At 47.5% G+C, this 22443-nt stretch overlaps 1 protein-coding gene across 2 annotated transcripts in view; it reads right to left on the bottom strand.

Moving 5' to 3' along the window:
• Window positions 1-4219: 4219 nt before the first annotated feature.
• Window positions 4220-22443, bottom strand: part of ARHGEF6 (Rac/Cdc42 guanine nucleotide exchange factor 6) — a 118321-nt gene continuing 100097 nt past the window's right edge. The window contains exons 15-22 of one of the 2 annotated variants that reach the window (XM_020971752.2): window positions 20679-20818; window positions 19212-19337; window positions 17291-17311; window positions 15966-16059; window positions 11783-11878; window positions 10308-10407; window positions 7928-7982; window positions 4220-6986 (exon numbers count right to left, since the gene is read on the bottom strand). In XM_020971752.2, coding sequence (XP_020827411.1) covers window positions 6846-6986; window positions 7928-7982; window positions 10308-10407; window positions 11783-11878; window positions 15966-16059; window positions 17291-17311; window positions 19212-19337; window positions 20679-20818 — 773 coding nt within the window. In that variant the 3' untranslated portion in view covers window positions 4220-6845. The remainder of the gene's footprint in view (window positions 6987-7927; window positions 7983-10307; window positions 10408-11782; window positions 11879-15965; window positions 16060-17290; window positions 17312-19211; window positions 19338-20678; window positions 20819-22443) is intronic. The other variant, XM_020971753.2, reaches the window with a different exon arrangement.

Raw genomic sequence — 22443 nt, 5'->3', positions numbered from 1 at the left:
AGTTCTTTCTAAGCCAAACTTTGGGTACAGCAGCTGGTCTCCAATCCTCTCACCACGTGATGGGGCAAAGGAAGGGTGCAGAATTCAGGTACAGATAAAGAACTACTCAAGCCCAGATGATGCTTCTCAAAAGCATCCAGAAGAACTGACCTGCTCTGGCTTCCCAGAGACCACCCCTTGGGCATTCTGCAAGACACTCAATACCTATGGGGGCTTTAGCTCCAGGTTAAGAGCCCAGGAGTGAGCCTTGGTGAAGAGGCTTGCCGGAGTTTAAGCTAAGAGCAGAGTCAATGAGCCAAGGGAAAGAGAATTCGCTTACAGGAACAAGGTAATAAAAGAAGAAGACAGCAATAATAGGAAAAGTCATGGAGATCCCTCGCTAGCCTGAAGAAAAGGCTTTCCGTTAAGACATCCTCCTTTCTCCTAATTTCATATATATTTTGGATTTAGTATGTTGTTCTCTCCCAGTACAATGTAAGCTCCCTGAGGGCACGGACAGTTCCATTTTTGTTGTTATATGCCTAGCACAATAGAGGCACTATACAGCTATGTGACCCTGAGCAAGTCACTTAACCTTTGTCTGCCTCAGTTTCTTCATCTGTAAAATAAGTATAATAACGGCACCTACTTCCCAGGGTTGTAAGGATCAAATGAGATATTTATAAAGCAGTTTGCAAGCCTTAAAGCACTATACAGCTATGTGACCCTGAGCAAGTCACTTAACCTTTGTCTGCCTCAGTTTCTTCATCTGTAAAATAAGTATAATAACGGCACCTACACTTCCCAGGGTTGTAAGGATCAAATGAGATAATATTTGTAAAGCAGTTTGCAAACCTGAAAGCACTATATAAATACTGGCTCTTTTATTATTAATAAGAATAAATGCTTGTTGAATTGACAGATATACTTTTAAATTGTTTGCTGAAAAGTTGGATGATTTTTCTCATGAGTTTTCTTATGGAACCACCTCGACTTTTATTCTGGAGATAGCAATCAGCTGACAGCCAGCCCTTCCAGAATCCCAAGTCTCCGTACCTAGGGCTTGGGTATCATGGGCCAAGTAATGCTATAGATCCCAAAGGCTCTCGCCAAGCTAAAGCCCAGAGTGCACAAAGATGGTCGGAGTTAGCTTAAAATGGCGGAGCCCTCTGAAATTACCAGTTAGCAAGCAGTAAAAGTACAGACAAGAGGTCTTGCCCATGTGGTTAGACCAGAGGAAATCCTGTTGTGACACCCAAGTGAAAGAAGAAAAAGGGAGCTCGACTATGAGAGCCAGAAGTAGACATGAGCAAAGAAGGAAGCTATGAGGGCACTAGATTGCCCATTTAATAACTTTCACCACTAAACAAAATCCAAGTGTGGGTGCTTATTAACCGATGTTAAATAGAGGACTGAGAAGTGGAGTTTTTAGGTTTCAATCTTTAGCCTTACAGAATCATAGACAGTCAGAGCTGAAAGGGACCTTCAAAGGCCCTCTCTTCCTACTCCCTCATTTTACAGAAGCCCCAAATAATGACGACGATGTTATTCTACAGAAGGCCTGGCCAATTTTACCTCCAGAATCCAATTCATAGGACTTTTGGGGCACAGGTCTCAAGATAGAAGGGCTCTTAGGGATCATCCAATCCAAATACCCCCCTTTTTTTGACAGATGGGGAAACTGAGACCCATAGGATCTGTCCAAGATGACCCTGGTGTTCAGGAATAAAGTTGGGATTTGAACCCAGATTCCAAATCCAGCACCCCACTCTCTCTCATCCTAAGAAATCTCTCACTAGAGTCTTACTATAACTTTGGAGGTCCCAGTTATTCCACTTTACAGATGACGATGAAACTGAGGATTCGGGCCTCAAAAACCAAAGGGGATTTGAGAAGGAATTTGAACTCAGGTCTCTCTGATTCCGTGGCCAGCCCTCAATCCACTAGGCACCCCACCCCTGCCAATTCCTTCAGCGCCAAGTACCAAGCTATGTACTGCTACAAAAACAAAACAGCCTCTGTTTTAGGGAGCTTACACTCAAAATAATAGCAATAATAAGTAGCTAACATTTAGACAGCACTTACTACGTGCTGCAGAAATATTATCTGATCCTCACAACAACCCTTTAAGGTAGGTGCTATTATGATCCCCATTTTACAGATGAGGAAACTGAGGCCCAGGGTGATCAGGTGACTTACCTAAGGTCACTCAGGCAGTAAACAGCCAAGCCGGGATTCAAATTCAGATCCTTCAGAATGAGTCAGAGCCCTTTCCACCAGTCATACCTCTGACTAAATGTTCAGTGACTACTCTGTGTCTATCACATTGGGCCTCAGCAATCCTTTCAGAGATGACATATATCTTAGGCCAAACATTCAGGAAGTCCCAATGATACTGATGGGATAGATGCTGGAGGTCCCCTTGTTAAACCCTTCTCCACTGGCTACCTATTGGTCACTCACAAATTCTATCTCATGATTCTGCAACAAGTCTTCCTGCTCTCTTCCCGATAAGATAAACAAATTCGGTGTGGTGGATTCAGAACCGGTTAGATGGCTATACTCAAAGACCAAGTCCCCAGCAATATGGAAGGAGATCTCTGGTGGAGTGCCTCAGAGATCTGATCTGTCCTTGGCACTATGATATCCAACAGTTTTATCAATGACCTGGATGAAAGAATTGCTGGCACGCTTATCTAATATGTAGCTGGCACAAGCTGGGAGGTATGGCTAACATACTAGATGACAGACAAGATCATAAAAGGTCTTAACAAACTAGAACAATGGATCAAATGTAACCAGAAGAAAGTTAATGGGAATAAATGTAGTCTTGTACTTGAATTCAAAAACCCAACTTCCCAAGTCCAAGATGAGGAGAACGTGGCTAGATATGGGGGCTTTAGAGGGCTACAGCCTCAATTATTAAAAAGCATGCTATGGGGCAGCTAGGTGGCGCAGTGGATAGAGCACCAGCCCTAGATTCAGGAGGACCTGGGTTCAAATCTGGCCTCAGACACATAACACTCACTAGCTGTGTGACTCTGGGCAAGTCACTTAACCCCATTGCCTAGCCAAAAAAAAAAAAAGCATGCTATGGTGGACAAAACAGTAATGTGGTCTTGGCCTTCATTAAGCAAGGGATAGTGTCCCGAGTGAAGGAGGCAATGACTGTATCATACTACACCCTATTCCCATCACACTTAAAGCTCTGCATTCTGTTCTGAACATCCACATTCGAAGAAGGAAATTGATAAGACGAAGAGCATAATGGAGAAGGCCCTGAGATGCTGCCATGTTAGAATGGCTGAAGGGAACTACGGATGTTTAAAGAGGAGAAGACTTAGAAGGGTCATGATCAGTATCTTCTACTTTTTGAAGGGCTGTCACATGGCAATGGCATCTGACTTGTCCTCCTTGGCCCCTGGGAACAGAACTATGAGGCAGCTAAGGTGGCAGAGCAATATAGTATAAGACTTGGAGTCAGGAAGACCTGAGTTCAAATCCTGCCTTGGATACTCACTAGCTGTTACCCTGGGCAAGACACTTTCTGTGCCTCCATTTCCTCATCTATAAAATGGGGATAATAATAGCACCTACCTCCCAAGGTTGTTGTGAGGACAGAATGAGACAACATGTAAAGTGCTTTACAAACCTCAAAGAGCTATATAAATGCTAGCTATTTTCGTCGTTGTTGTAAAATCATTAGAATTAAAATTATTAACAGGAAGCAACGGGTAGAATTGGGAGAAAGGTAAACGTAAGGTTCAACATAAGGGGAAACAAAAGGTAGGGACAGAATTATGATTAGAAATTGAATTAGAGGAATTGACCACCTTGAGAGGGAGCTCTTCACGCAAAGACCACCCACTGGTTAAGTATATCATAGACGAGATTCTCACTCTGGACAGGTTGAATGAAAACTGCCACGCTTTGACCTCATCCTTATTTTCCAGGATGAAAAAACCAATGTTCAGAGCGGTGATTTGCTTCAAATCACACAGCTAAGAAGTGATGGTGTCAGGACTGGAACCTAGGTCTTCTAGTTCCTTCTAGACTAGAGCCTCCTGAAGCTCTAAAGGCAACATCAGCTCCTGCTGAACTCTTCCTTCAGACCAACAGAGGTCCACACTCATGGAAAACCACCAAAATACCACGCTTCTAAGATACTCAGCTCCTTCCCCCACCCTTCCTCTTTACCAACACCAAGCAGGTGATAAAGGAGAGGGAGCACACACAAAAATTCCATTTATAAGGCATTGTCATCCTTCTTTATTGATTGAAAATGTCAATTTAAAAAGTGTTCAAAATAAAAACAGTTTAGAAAAACTGGGTTTGCATAAGAGAAATGACAGGAAATTAGCCTACCCTGGGAGAAGACAAACAGAACCACCTCCTCACAGTGAGGCAGCAATGGAAAGGATAACGGGACCAGAGAATTTACAAAAGCATTGTAAACAACACAAATATGGAACCAGCGCTGTCGATTTCACATGACTTCATTTCCTCACTCAGGTTATTTGGCTCGTAACAGCAACAGCCATGCTTGGTATGGGTTCCGTTAGCTGAAGTACCATGCTTCTCCCATCAGGGGCTCAGAGGCCTCTTAAGCAGACTTCTGTAGAGCTCAGCATTGGAAAATTGGTTTTCGGTACAGTCTGCTTTCCTACCATGACTATAATCCATTTGAGTTCCTTGATATGTGAAGATTGTAGCTCACTGGAGGTCTAGAGCAGACCTTCTGAAATTTTTTCTACTTTCGACCCCTTCAGCACTTCTTAAACTGTTTAAAAAGTGCTTAAACAGTTTAAAAAGTGCTGGTCTGGAGTGAGACCTCAAAAACTAGTCCAATCCCCTCATTTTATAGAGGACAAAAATGAGGCCCAGAGAGATTGCTTCAATTTGCTAGGCCTCAGTTTCCTTATCTAAAAAATGAGAGAGCCGAGTTCCCTTTAGAAGGTAAAGGGCCCTCTCTCAGAAAGTCTCTCCTGGCCCCTCAGCCCCAGGAGGGAATGAAAGGCGAGGCAGAGGCTGCCCCAGATGAGTTTAGCTAGGAAACAGGGGTGGGTGGCTTGCTCCCAGCATTCCTTTGGCTGGCTCACTTCCTGAGAGCAGTACTTCCCCTGGGGGGGGGGGCAGCAAGCAAAAATCCACGTACCATACTGTGTAGCAGCATGGACTAGAGACCACCAAGTACCAGGGTGGGAGAGGGTGGTCAGTTTGGGGAGCAAAGCATTTCAAGTTGGAATCTGGATGTTTTCTAAACCAGCATTTGCATAAACTGACACTCATAAGTATTCATAGCAAATACATCTGGAAAACAACTTTTTTTTTGTTTATTTTCACTTTGTTTTTCAATCTAATGCCCCCTTTTTTTTTTCCATCCCTCAAAAGGGATCTGTCCCACGCTGGTCAAACTTCACCTGCCTTTGGGACTTTCTAATTATCTACCATACATCCTTTCCTAAATTGTGCTGAATGATGCCTGGGATCTGCTGACTATTCTATGGCCATGAGCTACAGCTGTGTCCGGATTGCTGGGATTCCAACAAAGTTACTGAGGAAAAGAGGGGAGCCAGATCAGCGGCCCAGCCGGCTCCAAGCAGGCCCCACTTGTGCTTGGGCAAACACTGGCCTTCCTGGAGAGAGCAGATTCCTGCAAATGCTATTGAAATGCCTCCTCTTGAGGGGGACAGGGGGACTGCTCCACCTCTTGCCACAGTCTATAAGCGGGCCAAGGAGAATGGACATCTCCTGTTAGAAGCCAGCCTCTTCTCTTGGTGGAGACTTTGAGACGCCCCAGTGATGGGAGGCTGGAATCCAAAACCGGGACACCAGAAGAGCTCACGGTCTGACTACAGGAAGGGGAGTGAGCAAAAGCGTGTTCCAACCAGAATGACGTACTGCTGGGTATGGTGAAGTCAAAGCACTGGGGAAATGCAAAACGTCTATGTCTACGATGCTCTAGCCGGAGAAGCTGCCACGATATCGTCATCACATGCTAGAAATAGCCTGCCGGCATTACGGCTTGGTGTTTGTGGCAATGATGAAAGCTCCTGCTCTATTGGGTTAAATCAAGCATGTCAATTAGACCAACATAAAAGCAACAAAAGGACTACTGAGTCTCCCGCGTTATCTTGTTAGAAAATCAAAGGAAAATAACTGTGTGTACACGAGGGGGGAGGAGGGGAGGTTAGACAGGGCGCATGGGCCATAGGACTTTACCATTCAATAACTTAGGTACCATTTCTTACGTGAGGCTTTTCTTGATTCCTCACCCACCCCCCTCAGTCATTAGGACCCCCCCAGTGACTCCACATTGGCGTCATATATATTTGGCATTGACTGGTGGCGTTGACTCCTCACTGAGTAGAGCTTAAGTCTGTGGAGGGCAGAAGTTGTTTCGTTCTTGTCACTGCATCTCCAGCATTGAGTACGGAGTGCGTAGTGGGGGTTTAGCGATGCTTCTTGAATGAATAACTGAGGGGCTTCAAGATCAAGGAAAGCTATTGGGAGAAAGCAGTGGGTGTGCCAGCCTCTCTCACTGGGCACCGCTTGGCAGCTTCTCTGAGAGTAGCTTTGTCCAAAGCACTAGTGACCCATCCGACCAAAGAGGAGATGGGATGAACTGTGAACCTAGGGCCATTTGCTGACTCTTCCTATTGCAATTATTACTACTGGTTTCATTTCCTTATTGAATGGAAGGCTATTTCCACTACAAATTCCTTTTTTTTCCTATAAGAGAAAACAGCCAAATACACAGAAAGCAGACAAGGCGAGGAGCAGAGTAAGTCAAGGGGTCTGATTTTCCCTTCCCGAAGATCCCAAGTCTCACTGGAGTGAGTGCTGGCAGCATGGATGGGGTAGCCTCAAGCCAGGAGGGAGGCCTTGCCTCCTGGGTCTGCCCTCATGCACTCATCTGTTTGCTTCAACAGCCTCCTGACCAACTTTTCCAAGTCTTTCCTGGACTTCAATTCTTCTTCTAGGCATTGCTTCATTTTTTTATTCTCCTAAGTGGTCAAAAACAAAAACAAAAAGCCAAGAAAAGGTCTATTCCAGAGAAAAGCCAACAAAGTCACAGAATCCAGGGGCAGAAGTCAAAAGAGGACAGGTATCAACCAGCCTCAACCCCAGTGCACAGTATCATTCACAGCTTGATATGGGGTGGGAGAAGAGAGAATATGGGGACAACTTGCACGAAACCTAACAAGACCCACCCCAAAGTTTACTGCTGTGTGGGACGCCAGCCACAGAGTAAGTACATATAGCCTAGGACAGGGGTGGGGAAGCTGCAGCCTCAAAGGCCACATGTGGCCTCCCAGGTCGTTGGGTGAGGCCTTTTGACTGAGTCCAAGTTTTATAGAACAAATTCTTTTATTCAGGGGATTTGTTCTGCGAAGTTTGGATTCAGTCAAAGGGCTGCACTTGAGGACCTAGAGGGCCACATGTGGCCTCGAGGCTGCAGCTTCCCCACCCCTGGCCTAGGAGGTACGGTCACTGGGCCATGGCCAAGCTACGATGATATTTGTCAGTTCTGGACAAGACCCAGGTTATGGTAAGAGTGAAAGGGGGAAATATTTCCACTCTCTACATGGTCCCCACTCCACCCCCACCACTTCCCTATGGCATCCCAAATCTGTCTTAGTTCTTCAGTTCCCAGTCCAAGACTCAAAGTGAAGCCTGTGCATTGTGGAATGCTGGCTAATGGGACAGGAACATGAGTCTTAGCCATAAGACAAGACTCCATAAGTCATGGAGTCGAGCCTAGGGACTCCACTGTGAAGTGCAAAGCACAAATTTCAACCCTAGACCACTGATGGCTTTAGGCAAGGCAAATCATCCTCAGAGTCAAAAACTCGTCAACTTTAACAACAAACACATAAAGAAAAGTACAACTGTTCACCAACTCACTGCCCTTGGCCTCTGGTTTTGTCTTTACACATTCTCTTACCTGCTTTAATTCCTTGACTTCATCCTTCAGTGCATAAACAGTGTCAACAAGGCTTCTGGAAAACAAACACAGAACAGAGGTCAGGAATCAACATGTGGGTAGTTAATGACCAAAGCACGTTTATAAAAGTCCAGACCCTGGGGAGTATTTCATTTTCTTGACAGCCCCAGATCACAAACCATTCGAGATGTAAAAAGTCAAGATGTAAATCTTCCTTGGAGATTATCTAACTCAACCATCTCATTTTACGTATAAGGAAATGGAGGCCCAGAGAGGGAAAGTAGACACCCAAGATCACACAGCAAAGTAGTAGCAGAGACAGGACTTAGAAGTTGCATCGCCCGTGTTGCCAGAGTATCAGTAGTACCGCTCACAGATGAAATTGAGTCAGTGTTTTCATAGTCTTTGGGGTAAATTACAGCTGTGAACATTAATTCAAACCCTGAGTCATTTCATTCCTGTTCTGCAAATCCCACCATTTTTATCATGCTCTTTATAGTCTCAGACGTATGGACCCCATCACAAGGTGTAGGCCCCTCCCCAAAACCGGCCTGCCAGCTCACTGACTCCCTCCCCGCCGGCCTGATACCTCCTTCTACTTAGTGTCCCTCCTTTTGTTGCCTATCTTCTTGTTTCCGATGCAAACCCCATCTCCCAACTCCAGGCATTTGCTCTGGCTGTGCCCCCTGCCTGTAATGCTCTCCCTACTTGAGGATCCCTGCCTCTTGGCTTCCATGGCTTCCTTCGAGTGCCAGCTCAGATCTTCCCTTCTACAGGAAGCCTTTCCCCACCCTTCTTAATGCAAGTGCCTCCCCTCTGTTGATCCTCTCAAACTGATTTTCCATATGGCTTGTCTGTATATAGTTTTTGGTATATTGTCTCCCCATTAGACTGTGAGCCCCTTGAGGGCAGGGACTGTCTTTTGCCCATCTTTGTATCCTCAGTGCTTAGCACAGTGCCTGGCATATAGAAGGAGCTTAATAAATGTTGACTGACTGACGGACACACCCAGTACCTCCCTCAGCCTTTTCCCATTGGGAAGAGTACTGGACAAGAGAGTGGGAAAGATGTGGGTTTGAATCCTGACTCAGCCACGTGCCAGCTGTATGACCTTGGACAAATCACTTGACCTTGCTGGCCCTCATGTTCCTCACCTGTAAAATGGGGTTAATAATCCCTGTTCTGCCTCCCCCAGTGGGGTTGTTGTGAAGATGGAAGGAGATGATGAGTATAAAGTACTCCACCAAAAGCAAGAGGCTAGGGAAGGGTTCCTCTGGAAAACACCACAAAGAGTGAGGAGGGGATGAAAGGCAAGCCTGAAAACTGCTGGGATTGAAGCCGCCCTGCCTGGGGTGGCAGAGGGGCCAGGATGGGCCACCAGGAGCAGCCCGTACAGGGGCCCGGCGTCCGGGGAGACAAAAGACCAACTCTCCCACTTTTGCCATTCTGCCAGGGACCACCCAGCTTCTTTACCCTCATCACATGGGTCTGGTTGCTAGGAGATCAGGAACAAAGTAAGCAGATGACACTGGCTCACCGTGTGTCCTTGAGGGAGGCATAAGGTCCACCTTGTGTAAAACAAGGGAACTGGACTGGATCTCTAGGCCCCTTCTGGCTCTGCCTTTCTATGATCTTACAAAAAAAGACATTTTACCCCTTAAAATAGTCGAGTCCACAAAAGCCACCCAATAACTGCTGACACCACCACACTGCCAAATTTGGCTGAAGCACTGTACACATATGAATCCATACATACTACTGTCATCGGGAGTCAGCCTGAGAAAGAACCAGGCCGTGGAGGGCTGCCCCTAATGCAAACCTCCCTCCATCACTGACTCTAACTACAAAGTAAATGTGTTTATCAGAGGCCCCCAAGGACTTCAGAAGCCTGACTGGGATGGCCAGGCTGCCATGATTCTCCTCATGGCCTGAGTCTGGGACAGAGCTCCAGGGAGAACTGTCAGACAGGCAGGCTCTGTGCTCAGTGGAGGGCTTCAAAGGAAGTGGGAGAGAGGGGGCCAGGATGCCCCTGCACTCCCAGGAGGGCTTGATTTCTCCACCATGTAAATGAGCCCAGCATAGGCTAGGCCACAAGGAGAACTAGCCATTTTCCTCCCTGGCCCCAGCAAAAATTTCAGGCAATTTAGAACTGGAAGAGACCTCAGAGGCCATCGATTCTGCCCTCCTCATTTCTCACTGGAGGAAATGCTGGCCTCTGAGACTCCCCAGGGCACACAGGTAGCAAGCAGCAGTCCTTAGACCCCAAATCCAACACTCTTCCCAGGGTGCCCTACTAGGTGGCATGAGCAGGCACACGGGCAGCTGGAAGGCCTTTCCAAGCCCCATACCAAAACAATCAGGGACCTCCCACTCAACTTACTTTTCCTCTATAACTGTCTGCCCATTGCTTCTCGTCTCTTCCACAATAATTTTCTCTTCCTCTGGGAGTAAGACTTGTGGGATGGAGTCCTTGCGGGTACCTGCAAAGGAGGAAAAGGAGCAGGCATATCAGTTGAAATGCTTGCTGTGCAGAACGCCAAGTCCCTTCTGCTATCCTACACATGAGCTCTGGGGCAGGAGCAGGCAGGCTACGATGGACAGAACAACGTGCCCCAGAACACCTAACTGACGCACTGACTCAGGGGACTGTGAAAGAGCACAGCAGTACTTGTCATCTCTCAACAGGGGTGGGGGGGCACAGGTACAGAATAAGGCATGCCTTGTCACACATGGACAAGTTGTTGGCTTGCTTTTCTTAACTGTCCTCCTCTGTTAGGTTCCATTGTGGCACTGGGGAAGTCACAGAAGTAACAGCAAGCAGGAAAAGAGTATTATGAAAACACCCCCTCATTAAAAAAAAAAAAAAGAAACAGAGAGGATGGTGGATGGGAAGGTCACTTGCTATCACAAGAGGGTATGCTACCTCACCTGCAACCAATCATATTTAACCCCAAGTATGTGCTCGGCCTCTTCAGACCTCTCAGACAAAGAAGCCACAAGAGAAGACTTAACCAAATACCTGTTAGCATTTACTCACACTCTCTCCTAGACTATAAGTGCCAGGAGTGCAAGGGACCTTCCTTCTTACTGACCTCTGGCTCTCCCCCAGTGTATAGCACAGTGAAATACCCACAGTGGGTGCAGGACCAGTATTTTGTGTCTCTCACACTGCTATGGTTTCGGAGAACAAGAACCTTTGAAAAACAACCTAAGCAGGAGTGGAAAGGATGGTTGACTGGTGCTGGCCAATGCCGTTGGCCCCTGGCCACTGTCAGTCCAAAAGCCAATGCTCCTTGACTTAATTCTTGCCCTTTCTCCAACAGCACCTGCATAGGAGGCACTATTTCCAGATTTTCAGAACAGCTCTAAAGCCGAGGTTTGATCAAGCCTCGTTCTCGAAAATGTGCAACTGATCAAAGATAGTATTTTAACTTCCTTTCCAAATGTGCCTAGAAGATGAGATTAGCATCTGTTCACAGATACAGGCACTCTCTGGGCTCTTTAATTCCTAACAAGAGCTGGTGAGGGTATCTGCATACTTCAAAGAAAGAGCACTTAAAAAAAGTTTGGGTTTTTTGTCTTTTTCATTTTTATCACCTCCAGTTTTTGCACTCTTTTGCCTCTCTCTAGGTGGAGCTGAGCAACGTGTAAACAAAGGGCTGAGTTGCTACAACAGCCTTATCTTCAAGATCCAGTCCCCTGCGTAGCCTGCACTACTCCTGTTTCCTGACGACTGCTTAGGTCACACTATGCACCCAGTGACACGGCTCTGCATCTCGGGAGAGGCAGCCGTTGTGGAGAAGCTCCCCAGTGTTAGGGAGCAGGGGATACATCCCCGAGGGTAGGAACACCTACCTGAACCATGGCTTTGCTGAAGTCCTGCATTGGCACTGGTGCAGTAGGCCTCAATCACTCTCAGGATCTGGGCATCTTCTTCCAGGGCTGCTGTACCTGGCAGGGGAGAAGTAGCCATCACTTTGCAAACACCCCTCCAAAGGAGCCCTGGGCCTAAGCCAGGAGGTACTGTCCCTCTGGCTGATGGGAACAAGGGAGAACCTGTGATTCAGGGCTACACCAGCACCAAGCCAGGCCTTTGCCCTTTCCCTCGAGACCCTGGCAGAAGAGAAAACGTTTCTCGTCCACTGTGTCATGTCACAGGAGCCTCACAGAACTATAGATGGAGTGGGCAGGGAGCTCAGAAGTCATTCAAGTGTATCCCCATTCCCCTATTTTATAGAAGAAAATACTGAAGCCCAGAGAGGTCACAGGATCACAGATTTATAATTGGAAGGGACATCAGAAGCCATACAGTCTAGCCCCCTCATTTTACAGATGAGAAAACTGAGGCCCCAAGGGGCCCACCCAATATCACAAAGGTAGTAAATGACAGAGGCAGGATTTGAACCGAGGTTTTCTGACTCCCCATCCCAGTGCTCCTCCTGCTGTCCCATGTCCTCCTTTAAATGGCTGCTCCAAGGTCACCTCTCCCCATTTCACTCCATCTATGTTCCGGCCCAACAGCACAACCCCTGACTCACCTGTGCCCTAGCTTCCCTCTCGGACACCATTATACAACAGGACCTGCCATGGTGCTTGTGGTGGGAGACAATAACAACTATAATAATAACTCTCTTGAGCCCCAACTCATGGCGCAAGAGCAAAGTAGGGGAGTGCCAGCCTGGGTGACGGAGAGAGGGGACACTTTATGAGGCGGGTGCTATTATAACTGCCATTTTATAGATGGGGAAACTGAGGCTAAGAGAGGCAAAAGAATTTGTTCAGAGTCACAGAGCTGAGTGTCTAAGCCAAGATGCAACACCAGATCTGGTTGACTCCAAGACCTTACTCCATAAGCACCCCGCAGGCTATGGGGCAGAGTGGAGAGAGTTCTGGAACAAAGGATCATAGCTCTCAAGCTGAAAGGAACTACAAGGACCATTCAAGTACAACACCCTTACTTTACAAAGGAGGAAACTGAGGCCCAGAGAGGTAAATCAAGTGACTTGCTCTGAACTCAGCCCCCCTGAGTGGTCTCCCCACTGCCCCATATCGATGGACCCAGTCATGAAGGCCTGGCTTCAAATCTCACCTCTGCCACTTAACCACTTGAGCAAGTCACTTCACTCACCTCTCTGGGCCTCAGTTTCCTCCTCTGTAAAATGGGGACAAAAAGAGCACCTACCTCTCAGGGTTGTCATGAGGTCATAAGTGAAAAGCACCCTGCAAGGCTTAACACAACACATACACGTGAACTCCTAGAAATAGGGGTGGAACCTGGAGCTAGAGTGGGATCTGATTGGACCATGTAACCAAATCTAGGGTCTCTGAGGGCACCTGGGCCCAAAATCTGTTTTCACTAGATTGAGCTAAAAGGCAAGTGTCATGGACACTTCCTTATACCATGTGTTTCCTGGCCCTTTAAAGGTCCAGGAGCTCTCTGGGCCAGAGATGGAGCCAATGGCCAGCCTGTCCTGTCATTGCTTGGGAGACAAGGGACAGACTGAGAATTTTAAGTCCAGCCCTACCCCAGTGGGGGCCACATTTCTGTGGCTAATTTTTCAGGCAATTAATAAGTGCTAACATTTATACAGAGTGTCTATGTGCCAGGCACTGTGCTAAGTGTTTTATAATTATTATCTTGTTAATTAGCTGGTGCTATTATGATCCCCATTTTATGGATAAGGAAACTGAGGCAATTTGCAGAACACTAGAGTATCCTCAGATTCTGAGAAGGTTTCACCCGTGGAACCTAGTTCATCTACCAGGGAAAGCTCTGGCTATAGAACACACCCCTATGGACATCCTACAATTGTGGGTTTGGGAGGGGCAGCCAGAAAGATTCCCCACAAAAATGAGGTCAAGTGACATCTGATTGGGATGCCCAGAAGGTACAAGAGAACATCCTGGCTCAAAGGCATCATACCTCTCCCTACCCTCCTTTTGCTGTTCAGTTGTATTTCAGTCATGTCTGACTCTGTGACCCCATTTGGGTTTTCTTGGCAGAGATGCTGGAGTGGTTTGCCATTTCCTTCTCCAGCTCATTTTACAGATGGGGAAACAGGTAAACAGACTTGCCCAAGGTCACAGAGCTAGTATGTGTCTGAGGCAGGATTTGAACTCAGGGAGATGAGTCTTCCTGACTCCAGACCTGGCTCTCTATCAACAACAGCGTCACCTAGCTGCCCTCACACCCTTCTGACCACCCTCTACCTTTATACTGTGGTATGAAATCCAAGCCTACACATATAACTAGCCGCTCCTTTCCAACCTAATATTCTAGCTGCAGGAGGTCTTAGGGAAGGTAGGGCATCCACAGAGCCTGGGGACAGTGGGGATTCTGATGATGAGCCTGGGCCTCCCACAGATTTAGAGGGTCACAGTCAAAGGCTTCGGTCAGGGACCGAGCTTCCTTAAGAGGCTTTGGAAGAAAGGGGAAAAGCAGCTGCCTATGCAGCTGGGCAGCACCCATTTCCGGGGTACATGGACATGGACTGTCTGTGGCTGTGACGTGTTGTAATGTACTGGGTATGAACTGTTCCTTGTGGGGTCATGTGCTTTTCTCACTTGTATCACGCTCCTTTTTCACATATTAGCATGCAGCGATCTCTGGCCAGTGTTCAACTCTATAGGTGATGCTATATGTGTACCTACTGTGTGAGACTTGGGTTTGTCCATACGTACTGATGCTACTTATGCCATTATCCTAATAGCTAGCATTTCTGTGTCATTCTGTGGTTTGCAAAGCATTTTACATATATTGTGTCATTCATTTGATCACCAACCCATTTTACAAATGAGGAAACTGAGGTTGAGAGAGATGAACAGACTTGCCCAGGATCACCTAGAGTCAGAGGCAGGATTGGAACCCAGACCTTCCAGAATCCAAGTCCAGAACTCTAGCCACTATGCTACACTACCTCTGAAGGTCCCAAGAAGAGAGAAATGGCTCACCCGAGGTGGTAAGGTATAGAGTCAAGATTTGAATCCAATGCTCTAACTCCAAAGCAGGCCTACTTTTTCCATTGTCTCCCACTACAGCTTCATTTTCTGGTTCCTGGAGAATCTTAGGGATTGAAGAGCTTTAGGAAAAAGGCAGCCAGCAGTCTCGGTAGGACCAAAGGGACCTCGGCCATTATCTAGTCCAGCGCTTCTTAAACCGTGAAGAAGCGCTGAATGGGTCACGAGTAGAAAAAATCTAAGAAGCCCTCAGTCTAGTCCATCTCCCCCATTTCACAGCTGAGGAGCCTGAGGACAAGAAAGGCCTCAGTCCTTTGGCTGAAGGTCACAGGCTCATAGAGCCAGATCTGAAAGAGACCTCCAAGGTCAACAACTCCCCCTTTTACAAAGGAAGAAACGAAGGCCCTGAGAAAGGAAGTGACCTGCCCAAGATCACACAGTATCAGAAGTCGGATTTGCACTCAGGCCTTCCTGAATCCAAGTCCAGCACTCTTGTCACCATGCTATGCCCACTCCCATGATACTGCATGGAATTTTCATGTGACTGCCTTGATGCAGCTGTGCACACATGCACCACACACTGTCCAATGCTAGTAGCAGGGCACCATCCATACTTTTCTCTAAAGAAGCAAGTAGGTGGCAGCCCAGGGCCAGAGCACTGGACCTGGAGTCAGGAAGACCTGAGTTCAAATCTAATCTCAGATACTCCCTAGCTGTGTGAACCTGAGCATGCCACTTTCACCTTTGCCTGCCTCAGTTTCCCCATTTGTAAAACAGGAATAATAACACCACCTCCCTCCCAGGATTGTCGTGAGGATCAAATGAGATGACATTTGTAAAGCCCTCAGCACAGTGCCTGGCACATAGTAGGCGCCATATCCACATTTATTCCTTTCCTCTTCCCCTCTCCCCCTCACATTCAAAAGTGCTTTTTAACCTTCCACTTCCTCTACCAGTACATGGCCATGCCCACTCTTTGATTCTACTCATTCCTAGAGCTATAGGTATGAGTGGGCACAGGTGGCATTACTCAGAACTAAGGATACCTAGGCCGCGTTGCCCGACCGCCCACAGCACGTACTTTTCCTAATGACATATTCTTCCTCTGACGCTTTTCTCTCCGTTTTTCTTTTATGGAGAAATTTCTTCATTGTTTTAGGGCTCTTGCTGGAATCCTGTGAGGGACAGAATGTTCCTGATACATTAATTCCTTCCAAAAAGGCAGAACCCAAGATCAAAAAGACAAACACGTGCCGAGAGAAGGCATTTGCCCAGCGGGATAGCTTGAAGCCACTGAAGAGACAGGCCACCCACATTCTCTCCCAGCACTCCCTAGGGCGAACACCCAGAAGGGTGGCTAGAGAGGTCCCAGGAAGGCAATGCCCCTTAGGTCCCCCCAGGGTCTCTTTGCAAACAGAGAAATGGCAAGGCTCCCCAGGAGGCTCATGTCTGTTGTCATTAACCAGAGGCCTAGATTTGGGGTTATCAGGAAGCTTCAGGCAGGTCTAAAGGATTCATTCTGGTAAGAGTTCTCTAGTCTTCATGCCAAGATGGGGAAACTGAGGCTTCACTGCCTCAAGGCTAAGTGACTTCTATCAACGTGTCAGAGACAGGAACTGAATAAAAAACTTCTTAGTGCATAGGACTGGCTTCTGGTGGCCTGATCAACGTTTCCTCAAACTCTTTCTAAGTGACTGAATGTACACAGCCATATCTGGCACCTCCTATGTCAACAGGCAGAAAAGGAACAGATTTGCAGGCCTGACTCATAAGCTGAAATGAGAAACTGGTACAAGGTAGATAGCAAAGGTTTGTCCATCATCACACTGGAAGAAATCAATTGGGATCCAAGAGCTGGAAGGGACCTGGAGGTCACTGAACCCAAACTCCTGTCCCCTGTAGGGCAGTGTATTATCAGTCCTGTCTCTGACACTTACTATGACCTTGGTTGGCAAGTCCCATGAGTTCTAGATGAGCTGCCAATCTGTACTGGTGGAGGGAGTTTACACACAGGGAGATCCCTACCCTGATGAAACAACAGGTTCAGTCACAGCTTTCCTTCCAGCCCACCTCAACTCCCTCCCACTGCCATTCAATCATGTGCTACCTTCAGAAGGTCCAAAAGACCCCATTTGCTCCCCCAGCCACAGTTAACCCTTTCTGACTTGAAAACAACAGGAGAGGGGCAGGGAGGGAGGGGAATGCCATGCAGCAGTTTTAGCATGGTTTAGCAAGCAGGCCATGGGCCAGATTAGCACAGATGTCCCAAGTACTCACCGTGGCAGGCTTACATTCTCAAGTACTGACAGAGGGAAAGCGCTTCATGCATTAGGAGGAGGTATATAGTACGGCAGGGCAAGCATTAGGAGGTCACAGTAAGGCTGTGGGGATACTTGCTACCCTTACCTTTAAGATATAAGACATCCTCTAAAAAGGGATATGTAAAGAAAGAGAAGAAAAGCGTGAGAAAGGTTGATTGTTACACCAGCCAAGTCCACTGTGCAATCATCTTCAACCGCCAAGTGAAATGTTAGTACTGTCCTTAGCCCCTCAGGAATGGGCACCACCATTCTCACAGCTTTCCCTGTTAGTTTTCCAGTGAAAAAATCATGCACTAGCCCAAGGAATGCAGCTCCGTGCAGAATCCCAGATGTTGAGCACTCTGTGCTGAAGACACATTAACCCACTCCCTCCAGCAGGGGGACAAAAAAGGCTCATGCCTCAAGGTTTAATAGATTAGTTGTGTGCAGAGGGATTTGGGGCTCTTTACCTTACCCAGAACCTAACCTTTTTACCCCTGACGTGACTGGCCCCTCCAAAGATGCATATCGCAACCCATCCGCGCCTGTCCATCACATGTGACTCCTGCCCATGCTCTCTCCCGTTTTAATGGTTTAATGGACACAGAATACTTTAAAATGTGACAAGGAGGGGAGAGACTGCTGGGAAACATAAGGCTGTTGTGCTCAGGTCATCTTCAAAAGAGGACCCCTGGATGACTTTGATGAAGCCAGAGCAAATGGAATGCTTCTCAGTCCCCCCTCCTGAGGACCCATGTAAACTGAAGAGTCAACTCAGGTTCTGGCCTTGAAAAAGAGATCAGTGAGTCCTAAGGGGCCCCTGTTTTCTTCTGCTCTTTTCTGCTCTTAAGTGCTGAAGCCATGCATTTGGCAAGGCAGCCAAATGTCCGGTCTTACATGAAAGTGGCGTGGAGTGGAGCTAAACTGTGTTTTATCACCTGAGCGCCATCCAGAGGGATGCTTTCCCTCAGCCCCCAACCTAGCTCTCCACCCCAAGAAGGCTGCTTCCAGCTCACAAAAACAGGTGCACTCAACACTGAATCAGACCTGGAAAAGGAACTTTTACTCGTGATTGAGCATCTTTTCTGAAATCGGAAACCAAGACTAGAAACAGGTCAGGGAAATAGGCTCCGATGGGCTGGAAAAGGTAAAAACTGAACACAGGTTACGTCAGCTGCTGACTGGGGTTTCCTGGCTACGACCCGAACAGGAACAGGAGGGTGAAATCCCCACATCCCCCAACCCCAGCAAGCTCTCTGGGCTTAACTTTAAGAAGCTCCCTTCCCCCTTCTTTTCTTCTGCGAAAGCCCTTACAGAGAACCCTCTCTCTTTGCCTCTTACAGTACATTGGGCCTTGACTTCCCAATTCTGACCTTCCTGCTTCTGGTCTGCCCATATGAATGGGCTTTGCCATCTCTAAGCAGGTGATTCATGAACAATCTGCCCCCCCCACCCCCCACCAGGAGTCTTCGTGTTTGGAGCTGAGAAACAATTGCTGAAAAGCAAGAATGCTGAAAGAGGGCTCAAGCCCCACTCAAGGAAATTGTGGCCCAGAGAGGGGAGAGGACTTGCCCAAAGTCACATAGCTCATAAGAGGCAAAGTCAAGATCTGAACCCAAGTTTCCTGATGTCAAATCGAGCACCCTTTTTCACCATTCTACTCTGCCTCTGTTTCTTATTTGAGACTTGGGGGTGAGGTGTCTAACATCATAAACTACAAAGGCCACTTTAAAGTTTGAAAGTTAATTCATTAAAGATCCCAAGTAGGTCTGCATTGGGAAGCCCTTGTGCTAAGCACCTAGGCATCTACAAAATAATCAGGGCACACAACGTGGACTCCCAGAGGGAGCCTGGGCAGTCAGTAAATCTAACAGTGAAGACAATGAAGAGCTACCACTTGGGCTCTAGCGAAGTGTGTGGGATCCCAGAAATGTCGCCCCATCCCCCAAATGACTCTCTGGCAAAGGGAAGCGGCCCTGAAACTCCTTTATCCACACTAAGAAATAGACCACTTGTAGCGAGATTACCTCTTTGTAACCTAGAGCTGCCGAAGGTCTAAGAGGAGGTGCGGGTCTGAGACAACTTAAGCTCCAGGGCTTTTGAATTGGGGGAGGCTCCAGGGCTCCTCGAGGTTGTCCGGCAACGCTAGAAGACTGGGAAAATGGCTCATGAGATGCTGGCATTCTGCCATGTCAACACTACCATAAGGTACATGGGGAGAGAACAGGTCACAGGCACAGAACAGAGAACAACAGGGCTGGAGAGAGTATCTAGTCTACCACCATGTCCCACCTCATTTTTTCAGGTGGGGAAACAGAGGCCCAGAGTTAGGAAGTTGCCTACCCAGGCTGGTTTCACTGTCTCTACCACACTGGCCTAGTCCACCCCAGAAAAGGGAAAGGGGAAGACAAGTTAGCCCATGGACAGGTGGGAGAAGGGCCTTCTAGAGTTTCACCACTCAATTTTCCCATCCCAGATTATGGGATTTCCTTATCATGTGGACTAACCCATCCAAGAGATCCATTTTCTGTTTTCTCAAGCCTTAATTTTAATTTTTTTTTTTTTAGGATTTCAGGCAGGCTGTATTTCCTGAGGCAATTTTTTTTTGCAATACTGGCCTCCCAAGTCTGACTTCCAAGGCCACCCCAGGTCACAGCCTCTCATTTGGTAGAGAAATCATCTCACTAATCCGGATTTTGGGAGATCAGAACTTGGAGGCACTTCACCAGGGGGTGATCTTTGATTACTTTTTGGTTCCCTTTGAATTTTTTACTCAGGATGGCCTACTGAGCAAAAGTATAAATTACAGGGACAGCCGAGGTGAGGCAGCAGGGGACATAGTACAAGCACTTATAATTTCTTTGCAAGGGAGGGAGGAAGAGAGGAGAAGAAGCACCCAAGGGGGAGTCAGAACATAATGTTCAAACGCTGCCTTGACCCCCTGCTCACTGTATGAGCTTGGACAAGTTACTTAACCTTGCTAAGTCTCAGTTTCATCCTCTGTGAAATGGGCCTAATGACATGAGTGCTAGCTATCCCCAAAGGGCTTCTGTGAGGAACGGGCTTAGGGAACTAGAAGATTCTATGGAGATGTGAGTTACTATTGTTATTGGGCTTGTGACTGTTCACAAATAAAACTGGCTCATTTGTGGACACTCCCAAGCAGAAACTCTGGTTGGAAACTATGAGCTGTTAGCTGCTGTTACAGTACATTTCTAGCTACAGGTGAACAAACTACAGATCTCTAAGAACTAGTGGCTACGTCGCTACTGGTGGCTGTGCATTAGTGTGTCTCATCGTCTATGTTAGGAAGTTTCCTGCCCGCCAAAAATCAGTATAAGGTGCAATATACAAACACAGGCCACATGCTGGCGGCTTTTCAGAAGTCTTCGACACACAGGGCGACATATGGGACTTGCCGTGGAAGCAGAGAAACTCATCGATACCTGGACCTCATCAGACTCCCCAGGGGCAGAACCAAGCCCAGTGCTTACAGATGGGGTACTCCACGACTGAGTTTTCACAAGCACGCTGCCCGCACCAGTGCCCCTGATCAGTCTGTGCAGGTGATCCAGCCACTCTTGGAGATCCTGGCTGCTAGGACAGAACACCGTCATCCTCTCAAACAGGGGGCCTACAAGTGGGAAGACGTGGAAGGTGAGCCGACCTTCGCCACTGGCCCTGCCACAGGTGACTGATGACCCTGTGCTTTGAAGGAGTCGTGTGGGGATGACTCTTAGCCCATGAATCCCTGCCCACTGCTCCTACAGGAGCAAGAGCCATAGCTACCGGAGATCTGGAAAGGAAAGCTCTGGCCTTCCAATCCTTGGCACTGCCAAAAGGTTCCACGTCCACAACCGCTCTCATTTTATCAGTGAGGACAACATTAAAGAGGAGACTTGATCATCTGCTTTGCCCTAGAGACCAAGGGGCCTTTCCGTCTGACATGCAGCTGAAACCTCCCCATTAGAACGGGAGCATTAGTACAGTGCTTTGAACATAGTAGGTGCATAATAAATGCTTCATTCATAAGTTCTCCTAAAAGAATGTGTTGTGGGTCACAGAAACTGCCTTGTTATTTTCCAGCCACATCTTATATTTTCTTCCTTACATCCCTTTAAAGAGACAGTGAAACTCCCAGAGAAAAATCTTGCTGGATCACAGATTTAAATGCTTTTTCAGGTGTTGTTCAGACTGATGAATTCATCAGTTTGGGCAAGTCCCAGTGTGGAAATTCCCTCCACAGACAGATTGACAACTTATCTGTCATTTCGACCTAAGGCCCTGCAAGCTCACACAGTTTATATATACCCAAGGCAGGACTTGAACCCAAGGCTTCTTGATGCCAAGGCCAGTCCTCCATGCTATCTCTTGTAGTTTTAATTTTTTTTAGTATAGAGAATATCCAGTATGGAAACATCTGCCACCAGTCTAGTCCGAACACTATTCTGCAACATGGGGCCTCAGAGACTTGCCTTGGCCCCAGAGAGGTTAAGTGCTTTGCCCAGGGTCACACAGCTAGTCTGAGGCAGGATGTGAACCCAGATGTTCCAGCTTTTTCCACCATTAAAAAGTCTCCAGATGAGCAGCTCAGTCCCTTCTGAGCCTAAAATTCTATGATTCAGCAGACTCTCCCACCCCCCCAAGGGAGTCCATTCCACTGTAGGAACAGCTCTCACTGCTAGGGAAGCTTCCCTTCCTGCACGCCTCCTCCCCCTCCCTTCAAATCCTGCATTCTCACAGGCTGGGTGAGAACCAAGATTCTGGGCCTTTTAAGGCCTTCCACCTGAAGATGGATGGCAGGAGCGAAAGGACAGGAAGTTGCCAGGGGTCACCTTTGTTCAGTAAACATTTATGAAGCACCTGTCATGTGCTGAACCCTGCTGAGTGCGAGTGGTCCAATGACTGAATGAATCAACGAAAAAGCACACTGTGTGCCAAGTGCTGTGCTAAGCAATGGACGTACAAATAGGGGAGCAAACCCAACAACCTCAGAGTCCCTGACCTCAACGAGCTTATCATCTAACGGAGGAGCTAAGACACAGACAGAGGAAAGGGTCAAACAAAGCAAGAGGCCTGACAGACTGCAGTGGCTGAGATCCCTGCTCTCACTGGGCCATAAGACGGAAGGCTTCATGGAGAAGGCTGCCCCTGAGGGGGGTCTGGGATCAGGAAAAGGGGACAGACTTCCAATTTCACTCCTCAGAAATCCAGGGAAGGCTCGGCTTTGCCACCACCCCCATGCCAAACGCCACCCCA

This window comes from Phascolarctos cinereus, unplaced genomic scaffold (assembly GCF_003287225.1).
Source record: "Phascolarctos cinereus isolate Bilbo 61053 unplaced genomic scaffold, phaCin_HiC Scaffold_8;HRSCAF=390, whole genome shotgun sequence".
In the NCBI taxonomy this organism is placed as follows: Eukaryota; Metazoa; Chordata; class Mammalia; order Diprotodontia; family Phascolarctidae; genus Phascolarctos; species Phascolarctos cinereus.
This window is presented reverse-complemented; position numbering and strand designations above follow the sequence as displayed.